Source organism: Dendrobates tinctorius, unplaced genomic scaffold (assembly GCF_039654945.1).
Source record: "Dendrobates tinctorius isolate UK_male_01 unplaced genomic scaffold, ASM3965494v1 ptg000297l, whole genome shotgun sequence".
Lineage (NCBI taxonomy): Eukaryota > Metazoa > Chordata > Amphibia > Anura > Dendrobatidae > Dendrobates > Dendrobates tinctorius.
This window is the reverse complement of record NW_027361964.1, coordinates 1,718,384-1,741,758: the sequence shown is the minus strand read 5'-3', so window position 1 is coordinate 1,741,758 and position 23,375 is coordinate 1,718,384. Positions and strand designations below refer to the sequence as shown.

Sequence of the window (23,375 nt, the reverse complement as noted above, 5' to 3'; positions counted from 1 at the left end):
ATGTCCTGCAGTGAATAACCTTCACAGCGTAATGAAAAGACCGATCATTGACCTGATGAAGGGTCTCGGAATCCTGGTTTTCATGTGTCACATGCTGGTAGATCACTACCAATAATTGTGGGTAGTAGTCCGGTGCACGGTGGTGGAGTTGCTATCGGCCGGTGCTGTTGCAAATGTATTATGTCCGGCTTGAATTATCAACCATTGTATTATGGAGGATATTGGGTTACTCACCAGCACAACCTTTGGTGGAGTTGTGTCTGCATCTCGCACTCTGAGACTCCTCATTAGGTCAGTAGGTTGGTGGTCATTGTGTGGTGCAATATATTCACTGTGGGACATTTTCGTCTGGTCTCATTAGTTCTTATGTAGTTGGTAACACAAGATCGGACATCTTTTACACTCCTTGTCTTATTGCAGTCACCAGCACAAATATATTATGTATATATATTATTTTCAGAGTTTACAGGATTTCACCCGTCTAGCCGTTGCTGGGCTGGGGCTGCCATGTTTCCATGATTGTGACTACATTATAGAATTGTGACTTCACCAGGTTGATTTTTTTCCATCCTGACATGGTTGAGGGCCTTCCTGTATTAGTCAGTTCTCACCTCCACTTTTATAGTTCTATTCACATTCTATCATTGATTCTGTCTCTGGATATAACAATGTGTGAGAATCTTCTGAGTCCAGACTCGGTCACTGCTGTCAGTCTTTTGGGCTGGTTCACACTGTTGTGTCTATCTCACTTCATTTCCTTCTTCAGTCGGTTATCGTTGGCAAAAGTCCAGTAAAACAGAAACTGCAACCTTCCAGCAGTAATCTCGCACACCACACCCAACAGCATGATTGCAGCCCTTTCTACGCTTTCTTCCTGGTACAACCAAGGGTGTGATGAAGGATCAAAGATCAGAGCTCTGAAGTCTCTACAGATGCACAGAAACCGGGCTGCACAGGTACATGTAATGGGGACGGCAAGGACTGGGGTCTCTGAGGGGGTTACAGACAACTGATAGTAGAGAATGGAGTTAAGTATAGAGAAGATGTCTCACCTGTAGAGTAATAGTCTAATGTGGTCTCTTCTATAGAATTATAGAATAATCTATAGAACCACAGGCTCGCGTGTAAAGCAGTGGTGTCCCCTGAAGAGTAATGGTCTCTACTCCATACACTTATGGTCTTGGTTGTAGAATGACACAATAATATGTAGAACAAGGCCTTCCAGCAAAGCAATGGTCTCCTCTAAAGACTGATGGTCTTCACTATAGAATTAAGGTATATTCTGTAGGACCACAGATGCTTGTAAAGTCATGGTGTCCTCTGTAGTGTGATGGTCTCCTAAACTGCGTAGCAGTCTTGTCTGTAGAATGATGTATAATGTCTATAATTTGTAGGACCAAAGATTAATAAGTAAATCATTGGTCAGTTCTTTAACGAGAAATAGAACAGGAATACAATCAATTGTAAATCAGTGATATTCTCCTCTGTAGAGTTAGAGTCTCCTCTGTAGAGTGAGGGAATCCACTGTAGAGTGATGTTCTCCACTTAGAGTTAGGGTCGCCTTCATTTATTAGTGTAGTCTTCATTACCAAATGATTTGTAGAACCACTGACCGGATAGTAAAGTGATGGTCTCCCCTGTAAAGGGATGAATTATCTGTAAGACCACAGACAACTGAAAAACAATGTTTCCATTGTAGAGTGAGAGTCTTCTCTTTTAATTTTGATGGTCTCCTCTGTAATGTCCACTAAAGAGTGAAGGTCTCGACTGTAGAGTGAGGGTCTCCTCTGTAGACTGAAGTTCTCCAATGTAGAGTGAGGGTTTCCTCTATAGAGTGAAGGTCTACACTGTAGATTGAGAGCCTCCTCTGTAGAGTGAAGTTCTCATCTGTAGAGTAATGGTCTCAACTGTAAAGTGATGGTCTCCTCTGTAGAGTGATAGTCTTCACTGTAGACTGATCATTTCCATTGTAGAGTGATGATCACCAATATTGAGTGATGATCATCACTGTAAACTGATGATTTCCATTGTAGAGTGAAGGTCTCCACGGTAGAGTGAGGATATCCTGTTTAGTGGGGTCTCCTCTGTAGAGTGGGGGAGAATGATGGTATCCACTGCAGTGTGATGATCTCCTCTGTAGAGTGAGTGTCACTGCTGTAGAGTGATGGTCTCCTCTGTAGAGTGATGTTCTCCTGTGTGGTGTGCGGGTCTCATCTGTAGAGTGGAGGAGAGTGATGGTCTCCTCTGTAGAGTGGGGGGAGAGTGATGGTCTCCTCTGTAGAGTGGGGTAGAGTATCGGTGTGCTCTGTAGAGTGGGGAAGAATGATGGTCTCCTCTGTAGAGTGGGGAAAAATGATGGTCTCCTCTGTAGAGTGGGGGAGAGTGATGTTATCCACTGCAGTGTGATGATCTCCTCTGTAGAGTGAGTGTCACCGCTGTAGAGTGATGTTCTCCTCTGTGGAGTGCAGGTCTCATTTGTAGAGTGGGGGAGAGTTATGTGTCCTCTGTAGAGTGGGGGAGAGTGATGGTCTCCACTGCAGTGTGATGATCTCCTCTGTAGAGTGAAGGTCTCCTCCACTGAGCAGTGGTCTTTTCTGTATTGATGGAATAGTCTGTAGGACGTCTAATATTACAAACAAGCCCTAAATAAAATATATTCTTTATAAAAATTAAAAGGTAAAAAATGAATGTTACGTGTTACAGAACCACTCAGCACCCAGAATATGTTGTGCAGTTATATGTATGTATAAGAGGTTCTATGTGAGATGCATGTCCCTAATGCATCAGCCCACAGGCTGCGCCCCTGGGCAGAGGGGACACGATATTCTCCTTTTGTCCGCCCTCCCCCCACCTTTGTAATTCCCACAGTAAACATCGGCAGGCTCCGGCCACCTGCGGCTTTTGTAATGCATGTCTGGCCTGCCGCTTTTCTATTGGCCGGCCCTCTGTATCTGTGTGATATATTCTGTGTCCTGTGAGTAAAGTGTTGTCAGACTGGAAATACGTGGAGAAGCAGTGATCTTTTATATGCGCCCATGTAATCAAGGAATTCCAGTCAGCGTCATTCATTCAGACTCCAGCCAACGCAGAGCGGACCTCCAAAAACACGGGGTGGTACTGAAAGAGGTACCCCAGCTTGGTAGACCCCGTTACACTGGTGGCAGACAGCGGGATTTGATACCCCTTCTACAGGAGAAAAGGAATGAATGGAAAATAACTACCAGAAGTTAAAGAGGGCTACATTAAAAGATCTGGTGGAAGCCCGAGGGTTGATCGCCAGCAACAAAACAAAAGCGGATTTGATAGCAGCCATCATGGAACATGACAGTGCAGCGCCCCCCAATGTGAATGTGGAGGAGAATATCGTGTCCCCTCTGCCCAGGGGCGCAGCCTGTGGGCTGATGCATTAGGGACATGCATCTCACATGGAACCTATTATACATACATATAACAGCACAACATATTCTGGGTGCTGAGAGGTTCTGTAACACGTAACAATGATCATACCCCAAGAGAAAAAAACAAAGGGAGTGATAAATGGTCCCAGGGCCACAATCAATGTCCACTATTTTGTATAGGACAGCAAAATAGGAGGGGATAAGAGGAGGGAGTGATACTTCACCTCAACAGTAAACTCTAAACAATCACGCTACCTGACTGTGGAGGTTGGCACCCTAAAAAGCACATAAGACTGGCACCCAATGTCGGCGTCGTTTTACCCTAGGATACCCTAGAGAAGCCCTATACTACAATGTCCACCCCTGATATAAGGGTTTCCCTAGAAGGCGAAGACAGAACTCGTATCCATGCAAAAATATCATATAAGCCATATAATTATTATTATTATTTATTATTAAAGTACCATTTATTCCATGGCGCTTTACATGTGAGGAGGGGTATACATAATACATACAATATAGAAGAAAAAAAAAAAGGTGTTCAGCTCACCATTAGATGAATTCCTGTGGCTTTGGGTGTGGACTCCAGGATGGTGCTCGGAAAAAGCGGCTGTGGTAATCAAACAAAAAAGTTGCAGCAACAAACATCCAAATCAGATTGTTGAATAGACGTTAAAACTTCATCTTTATTGCAATGCCTTAAAAACATACTGTTAAAATTGTAAATCCAGGGGATTACGTGTGGCTATGACTAAGAACATTTTTGTTGGAAACGCGTAATCCCCTGGATTTACAATTTTAACAGTATGTTTTTAAGGCATTGCAATAAAGATGAAGTTTTAACGTCTATTCAACAATCTGATTTGGATGTTTGTTGCTGCAACTTTTTTGTTTGATAATAAATACAAGTACAGTAATCTTAAAAAATACAAGTCACGACTGGTCCAGGATAGGAGAGGACCCTGCCCGCGAGGGCTCACAATCTATAAGGGATGGGTGGGGATACAGTAGGCGAGGGTAGAGCTGGTCGTGAAGCGGTTTGGTGGATCAGTGGTTACTGCAGGTTGTAGGCTTGTCGGAAGAGGTCGGTCTTCAGTTTCTTTCTGAAGGTTTTCATGGTAGGGGAGAGTCTGATATGTTGTGGTAGAGAGTTCCAGAGTAGGGGGGATGCGCGGGAGAAGTCTTGTATGCGATTGTGGGAAGAGGAGATAAGAGGGGAGTAGAGAAGGAGATCTTGCGAGGATTGGAGGTTGCGTGCAGGTAAGTACCAGGAGACGAGCTCACAAATGTATGGAGGACTCAGGTTGTGAATGGCTTTGTATGTCATGGTTAGGGTTTTGAACTGGAGTCTTTGGGTAATGAGGAGCCAGTGCAAGGATTTGCGGAGGGGAGAGGCCGGGGAATAACGGAGGGACAGGTGGATTAGTCGGGCAGCAGAGTTTAGAGTAGATTGGAGGGGTGCGAGAGTGTTAGAGGGGAGACCACAGAGCAGGGGGTTGCAGTAGTCAAGGTGGGAGATGATGAGGGCATGGACTAGGGTTTTTGCAGATTCTTGGTTGAGAAATGTATGGATGAAATATTTTTGAGTTGAAGTCGGCAGGAAGTGGAAAGGGCTTGGATATGTAGTTTGAAAGAGAGATCAGTGTCAAGGATAACCCCGAGGCAACGAGCTTGTGGGACTGGGAGAGTGGGCAGCCGTTTACATTAATGGATAGGTCCATTGGGGGGGGTCGTGTGAGATGGGGGAAAGATGATGAATTCTGTTTTGTCCATATTAAATTTTAGAAATCTAGCAGAGAAGGATGAAATAACAGACATTGTGGGACTCTGGTTAGTAGGCAGGTGATATCTGGTCTAGAGATGTAGATCTGTGTGTCATCAGCATAGAGGTGATACTGAAAGCCGTGAGATTCTATGAGCTGTCCGAGGCCAAAGGTGTAAATGGAGAAGAGCAGGGGCCCTAGGACTGAACCTTGCGGGACTCCGACGGATAGAGGGGTGCTGTGAGGAGGTGGTGTGCGAGTGGGAGACGCTGAATGTCCGGTTGGAGAGGTATGACGCAATCCAAGATAGGGCCAAGTCTGTGATACCAAGAGATGAGAGGGTCTGTAGTAATAGGGAATGGTCCACTGTGTCAAAGGCAGAAGACAGGTCCAGGAGGAGGAGGACAGAGTAGTGTCGCTTGGCCTTGGCGGTTAATAGGTCATTGGTGACCTTAGTTAGGGCAGTTTCAGTGGAGTGGTGTGGCTGGAAGCCAGATTGTAAGTGGTCAAGGAGGGAGCAAGAAGAGAGGTGGGAGGACAGTTCAAGATGGACGTGTTGTTCCAGAAGTTTTGAGGCATATGGGAGAAGTGATATAGGGCGATAGCTAGTTACAGAGGATGGGTCAAGAGAGGGCTTTTTGAGGATAGGTGTGATTTAGGCATGTTTAAAGCTTGAGGGGAAAACACCAGTTGTTAGTGATAGGTTGAAGAGGTGGGTTAGGGTTAGGATGAAGACTGTGGTGAGGTTTGGGATGAAGTGGGATGGGATCGGGTCTAGTGCGCAGGTAGTGAGATGTGATCTTGAGAGTAGGGTGTAGAGTTGATCTTCTGTAATGGTGGAGAAGTTACTTTTGGAGCAGGAGGGCAGGGCAGTTAGGAGGAAGGGCTCTGGGGGTTGTCGACCAAAACTGTCTCTGATGTTATCAATCTTCTCCTTGAAAAATGAGGCAAAGTCTTCAGCTGAGATGAGTGGAGAGGGAGGAGGTGCTGGGGGGCGGAGGAGAGAATTGAAGGTGTTGAATAACTGCTTAGGGTTGTGAGACAGGGAGGATATGAGAGATGAGAAGTAGGTTTGTTTTGCTGCAGCAAGTGTGGCCTTGAAAGTAGTGAGGGACTGTTTGAATGCGATGAAGTCCTCATTGGAGTGGGATCTTTTCCATCTACGTTCAGCAGACCTGGAAGCCCGCCTCAGTTCCTTGGTCAGGCTGGTGTGCCAGGGCTGTCTGTTTATTTTGCAAGCTTTGGTATGTGTGAGAGGGGCAAATGATTCCAAAGCTACAGCTATTGTGGTGTTATATAGAGCGGCAGCGGCATCCGCATTGTGTAGGGAACTTATGTCTGTAAGAGGGAGGAGGGATTCAGACAGTGAGTGTAGATCGAGGTGTTGAAGATTTCTGCGAGGGTGTGAAAGTTTGTGGGGTGGGGATTGTAGACATGGAGTGGAGAGGGAAGAGAATGTAAGTAGGTTTTGGTCAGAGAGAGGAAGAGGTGAGTTAGAGAGGCTAGATAGGGAGCAGAGGCGGGTGAAGATGAGGTCTAGTGTGTGGCCATCTTTGTGAGTGGCTGCAGAAGACCATTGGGTGAGGTCGAAGGAGGAAGCGAGGGATAGAAGTTTAGTGGCAGCTGAGAGGGAAGTGTCAATAGGGATGTTGAAGTCGCCCAAGATGATAGTGGGGATGTCAGTGGAAAGGAAATGAGGTAGCCAGGTGGTGAAGTGGTCAAAGAAGGTGGTGACTGGCCCTGGGGGGCGGTAAATGACAGCTAGTTGGAGGTTGGAGGGGGAGTAGATGCGCATGGAGTGCACCTCAAAGGAAGGAAGGGTAACAGAGGGTGGCAGTGGGATTGGGGTGAAGGAGCAGGTATCTGACAGGAGAAAACCAACTCCTCCACCATGCTTGCTGCTGGGGCGGGGGGGTGTGAGAAAGGTGGAATCCACCATACGAGAGTGCAGCAGGAGAGGCAATGTCAGAGGGGGTGAGCCAGGTTTCGGTGATGGCGAGGAAGGAAAGTTTGTTAGTAATAAAAAGGTCATGGATGAAGGAAAGTTTGTTGCAGACAGAGCGAGCGTTCCATAGAGCGCCTGTTAGTGGAACACACTAACATACTGTGGCAACCTGTCACAAATGCTGATTATTTACAAGAGTAAAGTGCTAGAGCGCTGAAAGGGAAAAGTGTAGAGAACCCTATTTACAGTATAGAAGGGAAGCATTGGGAAATAAAAAAAATTGTCACAATTCCACACCTCTACCAGATCCACCAAAAACGGCAACATAACATGAAATACAAGGAGCCCCACATAGCTACCATATCACCATGGATTTGACTTGTTTTCCCTTTGTGATGCTGGCTCATCAGGAGGCACGTAGAAGATTTTCCATCATAGGAGGTTCATCAGGCTAATGACACATGGATATCAGCGATGAAATCCTTGCATCATTGCCCTGACAATACCCCTGGTATAAACCATTTCATGCAGTTTTCTTTGAGAAGCTCCATCATTAATCTAGAGCCGACAACTGGAAGAAGAGATGCCGATTTCACTTTATGCGATTGTCAGCAATGATTCCAGATGTGTGTTCTGTTTCACTAATGCCCCATCTCTGGCTGCATATGTGATATCTCCTCCCTTGTCTGTGGCTATATCTGGTGTTGCAGTGACCGTCTAACACATGTTTTTTGTGATCTTGTATAAGTCATGAAGATGTCCGGCTGAATTCAAGGAAAGTAGAGTGGAGAAGCTCCATAGTAGATATGAAAATGGTGCTCTTCTCCTAATATCGGTTCAGGACACGCCGTCCAGGACAGGAGCGCCCGCCCCTTGTTCACCCATCCATATCACAAGGGGGACCTAGGACCTCTGTGACTTTTAGGCTGGTTTCATCTTGGACATGTCATAATACCTGCAGATAGATTCACAACAACCATAGAGAGAAAATATGGGTCCAACTTGAACTAAGGATGGGTCACGTTGTACTGATATTAGCGCCTCCATGTTTCCTACACACCAGGAACATCAAATATTTCCTATGATTTCTCCCCAGGAACGGTACTGAAGATAAAATGACTGAAAACCAAAAACACAAGGTCGGGATCTTCTCCAGAGATGGAAAGGACAATTACAAGTGGCTGTTTATCCTGCTCTGCACAATGTTTAAGAGCTTGGTGAAGGACATCAATAGTATATATATCTCCAACAGTGGCCAGGACTTCATCACCGGGCTGTCTCAGAGCTCGTTTGCCATTTTGTACCACACCAAGAATAGAGGGCGCCTGAATATTGCAAATGTGACCGATTCTCTGTATGATGAGGAGCTGAAGGATCTGAGCGATCGCCTGGGTAAGGAGACAAAACCTCATAACGCATAACTGATCTCCGTGAGAGAGATGGCTTATGTGGTAACTGGGCCCACTGTTCCCCCCCTTGGTCAGAGCACGGCAGAGCTGTGAAGCAGGAAGACAACCACAGATACAACTGTCATCCACAGTCACAGTGTGAGGACAGGAAGACTAGCGACCAGGAGGTCCTTCTGAATAAGACAGCATAATATGTAATAAGCCAATAACAAGATGTATCAATAAGAATAGCACGTATAATGTTCAGATAATCACTACAGAACTCATGGTGATTGAGACTTACACCCAGGGATTTATGATCAATTCCTCTCTATAAATAGAAGAAATAGCAATTTGTGGTGTTTCATATAACGAGCAGCGCACATCTAGCGCTTGGGTTACAGATCTTACATATACAATATAAATAATTCACCAAGGCCGGTGTATGTGGGGTCCGACACCCAGGCTGGTGTGTGTGGGGTCTGACACCAGGGCCTGTGTATGTGGGATCGGACACTAGGGCCGGTGTATGTGGGGTCTGTCACCTGGGCTGGTGTATGTGGGGTCTGACACCAGGGCCGGTGTATGTGGGATCGGACGCTAGGGCCGGTGTATGTGGGATCTGACACCAGTTCTGATGTATGTGGGATCGGACACCCAGGCTGGTGTATGTGGGGTCTGTCACCCAGGCTGGTGTGTGTGGGGTCTGACACCAGGGCCGGTGTATGTGGGATCGGACGCTAGGGCCGGTGTATGTGGGATCGGACACCAGTTCTGATGTATGTGGGATCGGACACCCAGGCTGGTGTGTGTGGGGTCTGACACCAGGGCCTGTGTATGTGGGATCGGACACCAGTTCTGATGTATGTGGGATTGGACACCCGGGCTGGTGTGAGTGGGGTCTGACACCAGGGCCGCTGTATGTGGGATCTGACACCGGGGCCGCTGTATGTGGGATCTGACACCTGGGCCGGTGTATGTGGGATCTGACACCTTGGCCAGTGTATGTGGGGACTGACACCCAGGCTGGTGTATGTGGGGTCTGACACCTGGGCCGGTGTATGTGGGGTCTGACACCAGTTCTGATGTATGTGGGATCTGACCCCAGGGCCGGTGTATGTGGCATCTGACACCTGGGCCGGTGTATGTGGGATCTGACACCAGGGCCGGTGTATGTGGGATCGGACACTAGGGCCGGTGTATGTGGGATCGGACACCAGTTCTGATGTATGTGGGATCGGACACCCAGGCTGGTGTATGTGGGGTCTGACACCAGGGCCGGTGTATGTGGGATCTGACCCCAGGGCCGGTGTATGTGGGATCTGACACCCAGGCTGGTGTATGTGGGGTCTGACACCCAGGCTGGTGTGTGTGGGATCTGACACCTGGGCCGGTGTATGTGGGATCTGACACCTGGGCCGGTGTATGTGGGATCTGACACCTGGGCCGGTGTATGTGGGATCTGACACCTGGGCCGGTGTATGTGGGATCTGACACCTGGGCCGGTGTATGTGGGATCTGACACCTGGGCCGGTGTATGTGGGATCTGACACCAGTTCTGATGTATGTGGGGTCTGACACCCGGGCTGGTGTGAGTGGGGTCTGACACCAGGGCCGGTGTATGTGGGATCTGACACCTGGGCCGCTGTATGTGGGATCTGACACCCAGGCTGGTGTATGTGGGGTCTGACACCTGGGCCGGTGTATGTGGGATCTGACACCTGGGCCGGTGTATGTGGGATCTGACACCTGGGCCGGTGTATGTGGGATCTGACACCTGGGCCGGTGTATGTGGGGTCTGACACCTGGGCCGGTGTATGTGGGATCTGACACCTAGGCCGGTGTATGTGGGATCTGACACCTGGGCCGGTGTAAGTGGGGTCTGACACCAGTTCTGATGTATGTGGGGTCTGACACCAGGGCCGCTGTATGTGGGATCTGACACCCAGGCTGGTGTATGTGGGGTCTGACACCTGGGCCGGTGTATGTGGGATCTGACACCTAGGCCGGTGTATGTGGGATCTGACACCTGGGCCGGTGTAAGTGGGGTCTGACACCAGTTCTGATGTATGTGGGGTCTGACACCAGGGCCGCTGTATGTGGGATCTGACACCTGGGCCGCTGTATGTGGGATCTGACACCTGGGCCGGTGTATGTGGGATCTGACACCAGTTCTGATGTATGTGGGGTCTGACACCCGGGCTGGTGTGAGTGGGGTCTGACACCAGGGCCGCTGTATGTGGGATCTGACACCTGGGCCGGTGTATGTGGGATCTGACACCTGGGCCGCTGTATGTGGGATCTGACACCTGGGCCGGTGTATGTGGGGACTGACACCTGGGCCGGTGTATGTGGGGTCTGACACCAGTTCTGATGTATGTGGGATCTGACCCCAGGGCCGGTGTATGTGGCATCTGACACCTTGGCCGGTGTATGTGGGATCGGACACCAGGGCCGGTGTATGTGGGATCTGACACCCAGGCTGGTGTATGTGGGGTCTGACACCCAGGCTGGTGTGTGTGGGGTCTGACACCTGGGCCGGTGTATGTGGGATCTGACACCTGGGCCGGTGTATGTGGGATCTGACACCTGGGCCGCTGTATGTGGGATCTGACACCTGGGCCAGTGTATGTGGGATCTGACACCTGGGCTGGTGTATGTGGGGTCTGACACCTGGGCCGCTGTATGTGGGATCTGACACCTGGGCCGCTGTATGTGGGATCTGACACCTGGGCCGCTGTATGTGGGATCTGACACCCAGGCTGGTGTATGTGGGGTCTGACACCTGGGCCAGTGTATGTGGGATCTGACACCAGGGCCGGTGTATGTGGGATTTGACACCCAGGCTGGTGTATGTGGGGTCTGACACCCAGGCTGGTGTGTGTGGGGTCTGACACCTGGGCCGGTGTATGTGGGATCTGACACCTGGGCCGGTGTATGTGGGATCTGACACCTGGGCCGGTGTATGTGGGATCTGACACCTGGGTCGCTGTATGTGGGATCTGACACCTGGGCCAGTGTATGTGGGATCTGACACCTGGGCTGGTGTATGTGGGATCTGACACCTGGGCCGCTGTATGTGGGATCTGACACCTGGGCCGCTGTATGTGGGATCTGACACCTGGGCCGCTGTATGTGGGATCTGACACCTGGGCCGCTGTATGTGGGATCTGACACCTGGGCCGCTGTATGTGGGATCTGACACCCAGGCTGGTGTATGTGGGGTCTGACACCTGGGCCGGTGTATGTGGGATCTGACACCTGGGCCGGTGTATGTGGGATCTGACCTGGGCCGCTGTATGTGGGATCTGACACCTGGGCCGCTGTATGTGGGATCTGACACCAGTTCTGATGTATGTGGGGTCTGACACCCAGGCTGGTGTATGTGGGGTCTGACACCCAGGCTGGTGTGTGTGGGGTCTGACACCTGGGCCGGTGTATGTGGGATCTGACACCTGGGCCGGTGTATGTGGGATCTGACACCTGGGCCGCTGTATGTGGGATCTGACACCTGGGCCAGTGTATGTGGGATCTGACACCTGGGCCGCTGTATGTGGGATCTGACACCTGGCCGGTGTATGTGGGATCTGACACCCAGGCTGGTGTATGTGGGGTCTGACACCTGGGCCGCTGTATGTGGGATCTGACACCTGGCCGGTGTATGTGGGATCTGACACCCAGGCTGGTGTATGTGGGGTCTGACACCTGGGCCGGTGTATGTGGGATCTGACACCAGGGCCGGTGTATGTGGGATCTGACACCCAGGCTGGTGTGTGTGGGGTCTGACACCTGGGCCGGTGTATGTGGGATCTGACACCTGGGCCGGTGTATGTGGGATCTGACACCTGGGCCGGTGTATGTGGGATCTGACACCTGGGTCGCTGTATGTGGGATCTGACACCTGGGCCAGTGTATGTGGGATCTGACACCTGGGCTGGTGTATGTGGGGTCTGACACCTGGGCCGCTGTATGTGGGATCTGACACCTGGGCCGCTGTATGTGGGATCTGACACCTGGCCGGTGTATGTGGGATCTGACACCCAGGCTGGTGTATGTGGGGTCTGACACCTGGGCCGGTGTATGTGGGATCTGACACCAGGGCCGGTGTATGTGGGATCTGACACCCAGGCTGGTGTGTGTGGGGTCTGACACCTGGGCCGGTGTATGTGGGATCTGACACCTGGGCCGGTGTATGTGGGATCTGACACCTGGGCCGGTGTATGTGGGATCTGACACCTGGGTCGCTGTATGTGGGATCTGACACCTGGGCCAGTGTATGTGGGATCTGACACCTGGGCTGGTGTATGTGGGGTCTGACACCTGGGCCGCTGTATGTGGGATCTGACACCTGGGCCGCTGTATGTGGGATCTGACACCTGGGCCGCTGTATGTGGGATCTGACACCTGGGCCGCTGTATGTGGGATCTGACACCTGGGCCGCTGTATGTGGGATCTGACACCTGGCCGGTGTATGTGGGATCTGACACCTGGGCCGCTGTATGTGGGATCTGACACCTGGGCCGCTGTATGTGGGATCTGACACCTGGGCCGCTGTATGTGGGATCTGACACCTGGGCCGCTGTATGTGGGATCTGACACCTGGGCCGCTGTATGTGGGATCTGACACCTGGCCGGTGTATGTGGGATCTGACACCCAGGCTGGTGTATGTGGGGTCTGACACCTGGGCCGGTGTATGTGGGATCTGACACCAGGGCCGCTGTATGTGGGGTCTGACACCCAGGATGGTGTGTGTGGGGTCTGACACCTGGGCCGGTGTATGTGGGATCTGACACCTGGGCCGGTGTATGTGGGATCTGACACCTGGGCCGGTGTATGTGGGATCTGACACCTGGGTCGCTGTATGTGGGATCTGACACCTGGGCCAGTGTATGTGGGATCTGACACCTGGGCTGGTGTATGTGGGGTCTGACACCTGGGCCGCTGTATGTGGGATCTGACACCTGGGCCGCTGTATGTGGGATCTGACACCTGGGCCGCTGTATGTGGGATCTGACACCTGGGCCGCTGTATGTGGGATCTGACACCCAGGCTGGTGTATGTGGGGTCTGACACCTGGGCCGGTGTATGTGGGATCTGACACCAGTTCTGATGTATGTGGGGTCTGACACCCGGGCTGGTGTGAGTGGGGTCTGACACCAGGGCCGGTGTATGTGGGATCGGACGCTAGGGCCGGTGTATGTGGGATCTGACACCTGGGCCGGTGTATGTGGGATCTGACACCTGGGCCGGTGTATGTGGGATCTGACCCCTGGGCCGGTGTATGTGGGATCGGACACCAGTTCTGATGTATGTGGGATCGGACACCAGGGCCGGTGTATGTGGGATCGGACACCAGGGCCGGTGAATGTGGGATCGGACACCAGTTCTGATGTATGTGGGATCTGACACCTGGGCCGGTGTATGTGGGGTCTGACACCAGTTCTGATGTACGCATAACTGATCTCCGTGAGAGAGATGGCTTATGTGGTAACTGGGCCCACTGTTCCCCCCCTTGGTCAGAGCACGGCAGAGCTGTGAAGCAGGAAGACAACCACAGATACAACTGTCATCCACAGTCACAGTGTGAGGACAGGAAGATTAGCGACCAGGAGGTCCTTCTGAATAAGACAACATAATATGTAATAAGCCAATAACAGAATGTATCAATAAGAATAGCACGTATAATGTTCAGATAATCACTACAGAACTCATGGTGATTGAAACTTACACCCAGGGATTTATGATCAATTCCTCTCTATAAATAGAAGAAATAGCAATTTGTGGTGTTTCATATAACGAGCAGCGCACATCTAGCGCTTGGGTTACAGATCTTACATATACAATATAAATAATTCACCAAGGCCGGTGTATGTGGGGTCCGACACCAGGGCCGGTGTATGTAGGGTCTGACTCCAGGGCCGGTGTATGTAGGGTCTGACTCCAGGGCCGGTGTATGTGGGGTCTGACACCCAGGCTGGTGTGTGTGGGGTCTGACACCAGGGCCGGTGTATGTGGGGTCTGACACCAGGTCAGGTATATGTGGGGTCTGGCACCCAGGCCGGTGTATGTGGGGTCTGACACCAGGGCCGGTGTATGTGGGGTCTGACACCAGGTCAGGTATATGTGGGGTCTGGCACCCAGGCCGGTGTATGTGGGGTCTGACACCAGGGCCGGTGTATGTGGGGTTTGAGGCAAAGGCCAGTGAATGTGCAGTGCTTGTGGGGTCTGATACCAGTTATGGAATATGTGGGGTTCTGACAACCGGGCCGGTGTATGTGGGGTCTGACACCCAGACTGGTGTATGTGGGGTCTGACACCCGGGCTGGTGTATGTGGGGTCTGACACCCAGGCTGGTGTATGTGGGGTCTGACACCCAGGCTGGTGTATGTGGGGTCTGACACCCGGGCTGGTGTAAGTGGGGTCTGACACCCGAGCAGGTGTGAGTGAGGTCTGACACCAGGGCCGGTGTATGTTGGATCGGACACCAGTTCTGATGTATGTGGGATCGGACACCAGGGCCGGTGTATGTGGGGTCTGTCACCCAAGCTGGTGTAAGTGGGGTCTGACACCAGGACCGGTGTATGTTGGATCGGACACCAGTTCTGATGTATGTGGGATCGGACTCCAGGGCCGGTGTATGTGGGGTCTGTCACCCAGGATGGTGTATGCGGGGTCTGACACCAGGGCCGGTGTATGTGGGATCGGACACCAGTTCTGATGTATGTGGGATCTGACACCAGGTCAGGTATATGTGGGGTTTGACACCAAGGCCAGTGAATGTGCAGTGCTTGTGGGGTCTGATACCAGTTATGGAATATGTGGGGTTCTGACAACCGGGCTGATGTATGTGGGATCGGACACCAGGTCAGGTATATGTGGGGTCTGTCACCCAGGCTGGTGTACTTGGGGTATGACACCCGGGCTGGTGTAAGTGGGGTCTGACACCCAGGCTGGTGTAAGTGGGGTCTGACACCCAGGCTGGTGTAAGTGGGGTCTGACACCCGAGCAGGTGTGTGTGGGGTCTGACACCAGGGCCGGTGTATGTGGGATCGGACACCAGTTGTGATGTATGTGGGGTTCTGACACCCAGGCTGGTGTATGTGGGGTCTGACACCTGGGCCGGTGTATGTGGGATCGGACACCAGTTCTGATGTATGTGGGGTTCTGACACCCAGGCTGGTGTATGTGGGGTCTGACACCTGGGCCGGTGTATGTGGGATCGGACACCAGTTCTGATGTATGTGGGATCGGACACCAGGGCCGGTGTATGTGGGATCGGACACTAGGTCTGGTGTATGTGGGATCGGACACCAGGGCCGGTGTATGTGGGATTTGACACCTGGGCCGGTGCATGTGGGATCTGACACCTGGGCCGCTGTATGTGGGATCTGACACCTGGGCCGCTGTATGTGGGGTCTGACACCAGGGCCGGTGTATGTGGGGTCTGACACCAATTCTGATGTATGTTGGATCTGACACCTGGGCCGGTGTATGCGGGATCTGACACCCATGCTGGTGTATGTGGGGTCTGACACCCAGGCTGGTGTATGTGGGGTCTGACACCAAGGCTGGTGTATGTGGGGTCTGACACCCAGGCTGGTGTGTGGGGTCTGACACCAGGGCCGGTGTATGTGGGGTCTGACACCAATTCTGATGTATGTGGGATCTGACCCCTGGGCCGGTGTATGTGGGATCTGACACCTGGGCCGGTGTATGTGGGATCTGACACCTGGGCCGGTGTATGCGGGATCTGACACCCAGGCTGGTGTATGTGGGGTCTGACACCCGAGTAGGTGTGTGTGGGGTCTGACACCCGAGCAGGTGTGTGTGGGGTCTGACACCAGGGCCGGTGTATGTGGGATCGGACACCAGGTCTGGTGTATGTGGGATCGGACACCCAGGCTGGTGTATGTGGGATCGGACACCAGGGCCGGTGTATGTGGGATTTGACACCTGGGCCGGTGTATGTGGGATCTGACACCTGGGCCGCTGTATGTGGGGTCTGACAACAATTCTGATGTATGTGGGATCTGACCCCTGGGCCAGTGTATGTGGGATCTGACACCTGGGCCGGTGTATGTGGGATCTGACACCTGGGCCGGTGTATGCGGGATCTGACACCCAGGCTGGTGTATGTGGGGTCTGACACCCAGGCTGGTGTATGTGGGGTCTGACACCAATTCTGATGTATGTGGGATCTGACCCCTGGGCCAGTGTATGTGGGATCTGACACCTGGGCCGGTGTATGTGGGATCTGACACCTGGGCCGGTGTATGTGGGATCTGACACCTGGGCCGGTGTATGTGGGGTCTGACACCCAGGCTGGTGTATGTGGGGTCTGACACCCAGGCTGGTGTATGTGGGGTCTGACACCAATTCTGATGTATGTGGGATCTGACCCCTGGGCCAGTGTATGTGGGATCTGACACCTGGGCCGCTGTATGTGGGATCTGACACCTGGGCCGCTGTATGTGGGGTCTGACACCAGGGCCGGTGTATGTGGGGTCTGACACCAATTCTGATGTATGTGGGATCTGACCCCTGGGCCAGTGTATGTGGGATCTGACACCTGGGCCGGTGTATGTGGGATCTGACACCTGGGCCGGTGTATGCGGGATCTGACACCCAGGCTGGTGTATGTGGGGTCTGACACCCAGGCTGGTGTATGTGGGGTCTGACACCAAGGCTGGTGTATGTGGGGTCTGACACCCAGGCTGGTGTGTGTGGGGTCTGACACCAGGGCCGGTGTATGTGGGATCGGACACTAGGGCCGGTGTATGTGGGATCGGACACCAGTTCTGATGTATGTGGGATCGGACACCCAGGCTGGTGTATGTGGGGTCTGACACCCGGGCTGGTGTATGTGGGGTCTGACACCCAGGCTGGTGTGTGTGGGGTCTGACACCAGGGCCGGTGTATGTGGGATCGGACACTAGGGCCGGTGTATGTGGGATCGGACACCAGTTCTGATGTATGTGGGATCGGACACCCAGGCTGGTGTGTGTGGGATCTGACACCTGGGCCGGTGTATGTGGGATCTGACACCTGGGCCAGTGTATGTGGGGTCTGACACCAGGGCCGGTGTATGTGGGATCGGACACTAGGGCCGGTGTATGTGGGATCGGACACCAGTTCTGATGTATGTGGGATCGGACACCCAGGCTGGTGTGTGTGGGATCGGACACCAGGGCCGGTGTATGTGGGATTTGACACCTGGGCCGGTGTATGTGGGATCTGCCACCTGGGCCAGTGTATGTGGGGTCTGACACCTGGGCCGCTGTATGTGGGATCTGACACCTGGGCCGCTGTATGTGGGGTCTGACACCAATTCTGATGTATGTGGGATCTGACACCTGGGCCGGTGTATGTGGGATCTGACACCTGGGCCGGTGTATGCGGGATCTGACACCCAGGCTGGTGTATGTGGGGTCTGACACCAAGGCTGGTGTATGTGGGGTCTGACACCCAGGCTGGTGTGTGTGGGGTCTGACACCAGGGCCGGTGTATGTGGGATCGGACACTAGGGCCGGTGTATGTGGGATCGGACACCAGTTCTGATGTATGTGGGATCGGACACCCAGGCTGGTGTATGTGGGGTCTGACACCTGGGCCGCTGTATGTGGGATCTGACACCTGGGCCGGTGTATGCGGGATCTGACACCCAGGCTGGTGTATGTGGGGTCTGACACCCAGGCTGGTGTATGTGGGGTCTGACACCAAGGCTGGTGTATGTGGGGTCTGACACCCAGGCTGGTGTGTGTGGGGTCTGACACCAGGGCCGGTGTATGTGGGATCGGACACTAGGGCCGGTGTATGTGGGATCGGACACCAGTTCTGATGTATGTGGGATCGGACACCCAGGCCGGTGTGTGTGGGATCTGACACCTGGGCCAGTGTATGTGGGGTCTGACACCTGGGCCGCTGTATGTGGGATCTGACACCTGGGCCGCTGTATGTGGGGTCTGACACCTGGGCCGCTGTATGTGGGGTCTGACACCAGGGCCGGTGTATGCGGGATCTGACACCCAGGCTGGTGTATGTGGGGTCTGACACCCAGGCTGGTGTATGTGGGGTCTGACACCAAGGCTGGTGTATGTGGGGTCTGACACCAGGGCCGGTGTATGTGGGATCGGACACTAGGGCCGGTGTATGTGGGATCGGACACCAGTTCTGATGTATGTGGGATCGGACACCCAGGCTGGTGTATGTGGGGTCTGACACCCGGGCTGGTGTATGTGGGGTCTGACACCCAGGCCGGTGTGTGTGGGATCTGACACCTGGGCCAGTGTATGTGGGATCTGACACCTGGGCCGCTGTATGTGGGGTCTGACACCTGGGCCGCTGTATGTGGGGTCTGACACCAGGGCCGGTGTATGTGGGATCGGACACTAGGGCCGGTGTATGTGGGATCGGACACCCAGGCTGGTGTATGTGGGGTCTGACACCCGGGCCGGTGTGTGTGGGATCTGACACCTGGGCCGCTGTATGTGGGATCTGACACCTGGGCCGCTGTATGTGGGGTCTGACACCTGGGCCGCTGTATGTGGGATCTGACACCTGGGCCGCTGTATGTGGGGTCTGACACCAGGGCCGGTGTATGTGGGGTCTGACACCAATTCTGATGTATGTGGGATCTGACACCTGGGCCGGTGTATGTGGGATCTGACACCTGGGCCGGTGTATGCGGGATCTGACACCCAGGCTGGTGTATGTGGGGTCTGACACCCAGGCTGGTGTTTGTGGGGTCTGACACCAAGGCTGGTGTATGTGGGGTCTGACACCCAGGCTGGTGTGTGTGGGGTCTGACACCAGGGCCGGTGTATGTGGGATCGGACACTAGGGCCGGTGTATGTGGGATCGGACACCAGTTCTGATGTATGTGGGATTGGACACCCAGGCTGGTGTATGTTGGATCTGACACCTGAGCCGGTGTATGTGGGATCTGACACCTGGGCCGCTGTATGTGGGGTCTGACACCAGGGCCGGTGTATGTGGGGTCTGACACCAATTCTGATGTATGTGGGATCTGACACCTGGGCCGGTGTATGTGGGATCTGACACCTGGGCCGGTGTATGCGGGATCTGACACCCAGGCTGGTGTATGTGGGGTCTGACACCCAGGCTGGTGTTTGTGGGGTCTGACACCAAGGCTGGTGTATGTGGGGTCTGACACCCAGGCTGGTGTGTGTGGGGTCTGACACCAGGGCCGGTGTATGTGGGATCGGACACTAGGGCCGGTGTATGTGGGATCGGACACCAGTTCTGATGTATGTGGGATTGGACACCCAGGCTGGTGTATGTTGGATCTGACACCTGAGCCGGTGTATGTGGGATCTGACACCTGGGCCGGTGTATGTGGGATCTGACACCTGGGCCGGTGTATGTGGGATCTGACACCAGTTCTGATGTATGTGGGATCGGACACCCAGGCCGGTGTATGTGGGATCTGACACCCGGGCCGGTGTATGTGGGGTCTGACACCCGAGCAGGTGTGTGTGGGGTCTGACACCCGAGCAGGTGTGTGTGGGGCCTGACACCAGGGCTGATGTATGTGGGATCGGACACCAGGTCTGATGTATGTGGGATCGGACACCCAGGCTGGTGTATGTGGGATCGGACACCAGGGCCGGTGTATGTGGGATCTGACACCTGGGCCGGTGTATGTGGGATCTGACACCTGGGCCGGTGTGTGTGGGATCTGACACCTGGGCCGGTGTATGTGGGATCTGACACCTGGGCCGCTGTATGTGGGATCTGACACCTTGGCCAGTGTATGTGGGGACTGACACCCAGGCTGGTGTATGTGGGATCTGACACCTGGGCCGCTGTATGTGGGATCTGACACCTGGGCGACTGTATGTGGGATCTGACACCAGGGCCGGTGTATGTGGGATCTGACACCTGGGCCGCTGTATGTGGGATCTGACACCTGGGCCGGTGTATGTGGGATCTGACACCTGGGCCGCTGTATGTGGGATCTGACACCTTGGCCAGTGTATGTGGGGACTGACACCCAGGCTGGTGTATGTGGGATCTGACACCTGGGCCGCTGTATGTGGGATCTGACACCTTGGCCAGTGTATGTGGGATCTGACACCTTGGCCAGTGTATGTGGGATCTGACACCTTGGCCAGTGTATGTGGGGTCTGACACCAGGGCTGGTGTATGTGGGATCGGACGCTAGGGCCGGTGTATGTGGGATCTGACACCTGGGCCGGTGTAAGTGGGGTCTGACACCAGTTCTGATGTATGTGGGGTCTGACACCCGGGCTGGTGTGAGTGGGGTCTGACACCAGGGCCGGTGTATGTGGGATCGGACGCTAGGGCCGGTGTATGTGGGATCTGACACCTGGGCCGGTGTATGTGGGATCTGACACCTGGGCCGGTGTATGTGGGATCTGACACCTGGGCCGGTGTATGTGGGATCTGACCCCTGGGCCAGTGTGTGTGGGGTTTGACACCCGGGCTGGTGTAAGTGGGGTCTGACACCCGAGCAGGTGAGTGTGGGGTCTGACTCCAGGGCCGGTGAATGTGGGATCGGACACCATTTCTGATGTATGTGGGATCGGACACCAGGGCCGGTGTATGTGGGATCTGACACCCAGGCTGGTGTAAGTGGGGTCTGACATCAAGGCCGGTGTATGTGGGGTCTGACACCAGTTCTGATGTATGTGGGATCGAACACCAGGGCCGGTGTGTGTGGGGTCTGACACCCGGGCTGGTGTAAGTGGGGTCTGACATCAAGGCCGGTGTATGTGGGGTCTGACACCCAGGCTGTTGTATGTGGGATCGGACACCAGTTCTGATGTATGTGGGGTCTGACACCCGGGCTGATGTAAGTGGGTTCTGACACCCGAGCAGGTGTGTGTGGGGTCTGACACCAGGGCCGGTGTATGTGGGATCTGACACCTGGGCCGGTGTGTTTGAATGCTGCCACGTGCGTTTAATATTTATGAGATATTTCGGTATCTTCTGTCTCCATTCAGGGAGAAGTAATGTGGTTGTGCTGGTGGATGACGTGGAGGACAGCAGTGACAGTAACAGGAGGCGGATATTAGAGGAGCAGCAGTTGGACTCCTACGCCACAGAACTGATCCTCATCAGTGAGCGGGAGAAGGAATCGGCCAATCTGATGGGACCCGATCCGAGCTTTAGTGATTCCCCGATCTCTGTCCAGATGCACGACGCCTACAACTCCTTGTATCACAAACTGCTTAAACTGAAGGACGTCATCAACAACGCTCCAAATCGCAACACAGGTACCAGCCACGGGGTCAGGAGGGGTAAAGTGGCCAAATGTACTGACCATGTCTTATACAGGGGAGGGGAGCTGAGCGGTGATTCTCGGTGGTAAATAGAACATAAAGATGAATATTATGGGGTCGTATATATGTAGCAAGCACGTCAGTGTCAGCATTGCTCCGGACGGTGGTCTCTATCACTGATCAGCGCACTGACGTGGGCCGCATCGGGGGAAGCCTTACATCTTTATAGTAATCAGAATAACATTCAGGATTTCTTCTCTATTTCCAAGGCGGTCATGATTCGACCTCGTCTGAGTCCTCATATGGCAGCAGGAGGACAGGTAAACCCTACGAGACATGATGAGGAGCAGAGATTCTGCTGAAGATCGACTACGACTACTGGACTGAAGTGTCATCTTCTCACGAGTCTTCTCTATTTCAGGACCAGTCCCATCAGTGGTGACTTCTACCGGTGGCTTCGGGTCTCACGGTAAGGCGCTGATGATACAACCAGAAGGTTCGGAGTAATATATGGATCTTCAGATTTACACTCTATCTCATGTTCTCATCTTACATGAATGGTTTGTGGATCAAAGCCGCTCAAAAAGATGGAAGAGTGAGACCTTAACAATGATCTGTCCGCTCTCCTGATAAACCTTACTTACTAAGTAACTGTATGACCTTTTACTTTTTATGAACACAACATTGAGGTATCCCATCCTGATAATAATCCTGATCACGTCCTCCACCTCCTTTACGTTATCTCCTTCTGTGAGTTAGGAGGTTAGTGATGCACTCAGTCATTGTTCCTCCATGACACCAAAGTGACCATTGCTGGTAAAATAGATGTAGAGTTGATGCTTTCACCTTATAGGACGGCGACTTAGTACATTATTTTATTTAGAAATTCATTTTTCTGGTAAGGTTCCATTATACTTCCTGGCCATTTTTTCTTCTACATCCTCTATGTATCATAGCACATAGCAGACTGCAGAATGTGCTGCTGTCAGTGAGTGAGCTCTGGATTATAACACTTATCTCTGCTATCGTGAACCATCTTCTACATCTAGTATGGAGCTCAGAGCAGCAGAAAACTAAATTTGTTACCAGGTGGTTGGACTATTCCTCTCTTTCGTTGGCAACCAATGGATCAAAACCAATCTTCTACCTTCTATTAGCACAAAAAGACTAAAGGGTTTCAAGCTGTATATAATAAGTAATAGGGGAAAGAAGGAAAAGACGGGGAAGGTAATTGGGGTAAATGGAGGGGATGAGGTGGGGTGACAACCCTTTCTGCCATTACACAGTAGTTGTATCGTGACTGAAGTTGGACTTCGTAAAACTATAAGTTAGGAGTGTGGCACGTACAGCAATTGTTCAATTTACTGGCATGTGTTTCCTACTGAAGGACGTCATGTGAGGAGAGGACTTTATATGTTTCTTCAAGAGTTAGAGGAGGTTTAAAAAATCCTTTGAAATAAATAGTCGCAAGTGACGTTTATGTGTGAGATAGAAAAGATGATTGTCTATAAATGATGGTGGTCTGATGGTGGTCTCACGATCAAAGCAAAAGTGGATGGTGAGATATGGAACCTGAGAGTCAGAAGGTCACAACATTGTTACCCTTTTGCTCGTC

General features: G+C 52.7%; 1 protein-coding gene across 1 annotated transcript in view; it reads left to right on the top strand.

Moving 5' to 3' along the window:
• The first annotated feature begins 829 nt into the window (after positions 1-829).
• The window catches only part of LOC141073136 (uncharacterized), a 45,341-nt gene continuing 22,795 nt past the window's right edge, over positions 830-23,375 (top strand). The window contains exons 1-5 of the mRNA XM_073560497.1: positions 830-956; positions 8,203-8,498; positions 21,482-21,754; positions 22,030-22,080; positions 22,182-22,229. Of these exons, the coding sequence (XP_073416598.1) occupies positions 8,222-8,498; positions 21,482-21,754; positions 22,030-22,080; positions 22,182-22,229 (649 nt within the window). The 5' untranslated portion in view covers positions 830-956; positions 8,203-8,221. The remainder of the gene's footprint in view (positions 957-8,202; positions 8,499-21,481; positions 21,755-22,029; positions 22,081-22,181; positions 22,230-23,375) is intronic.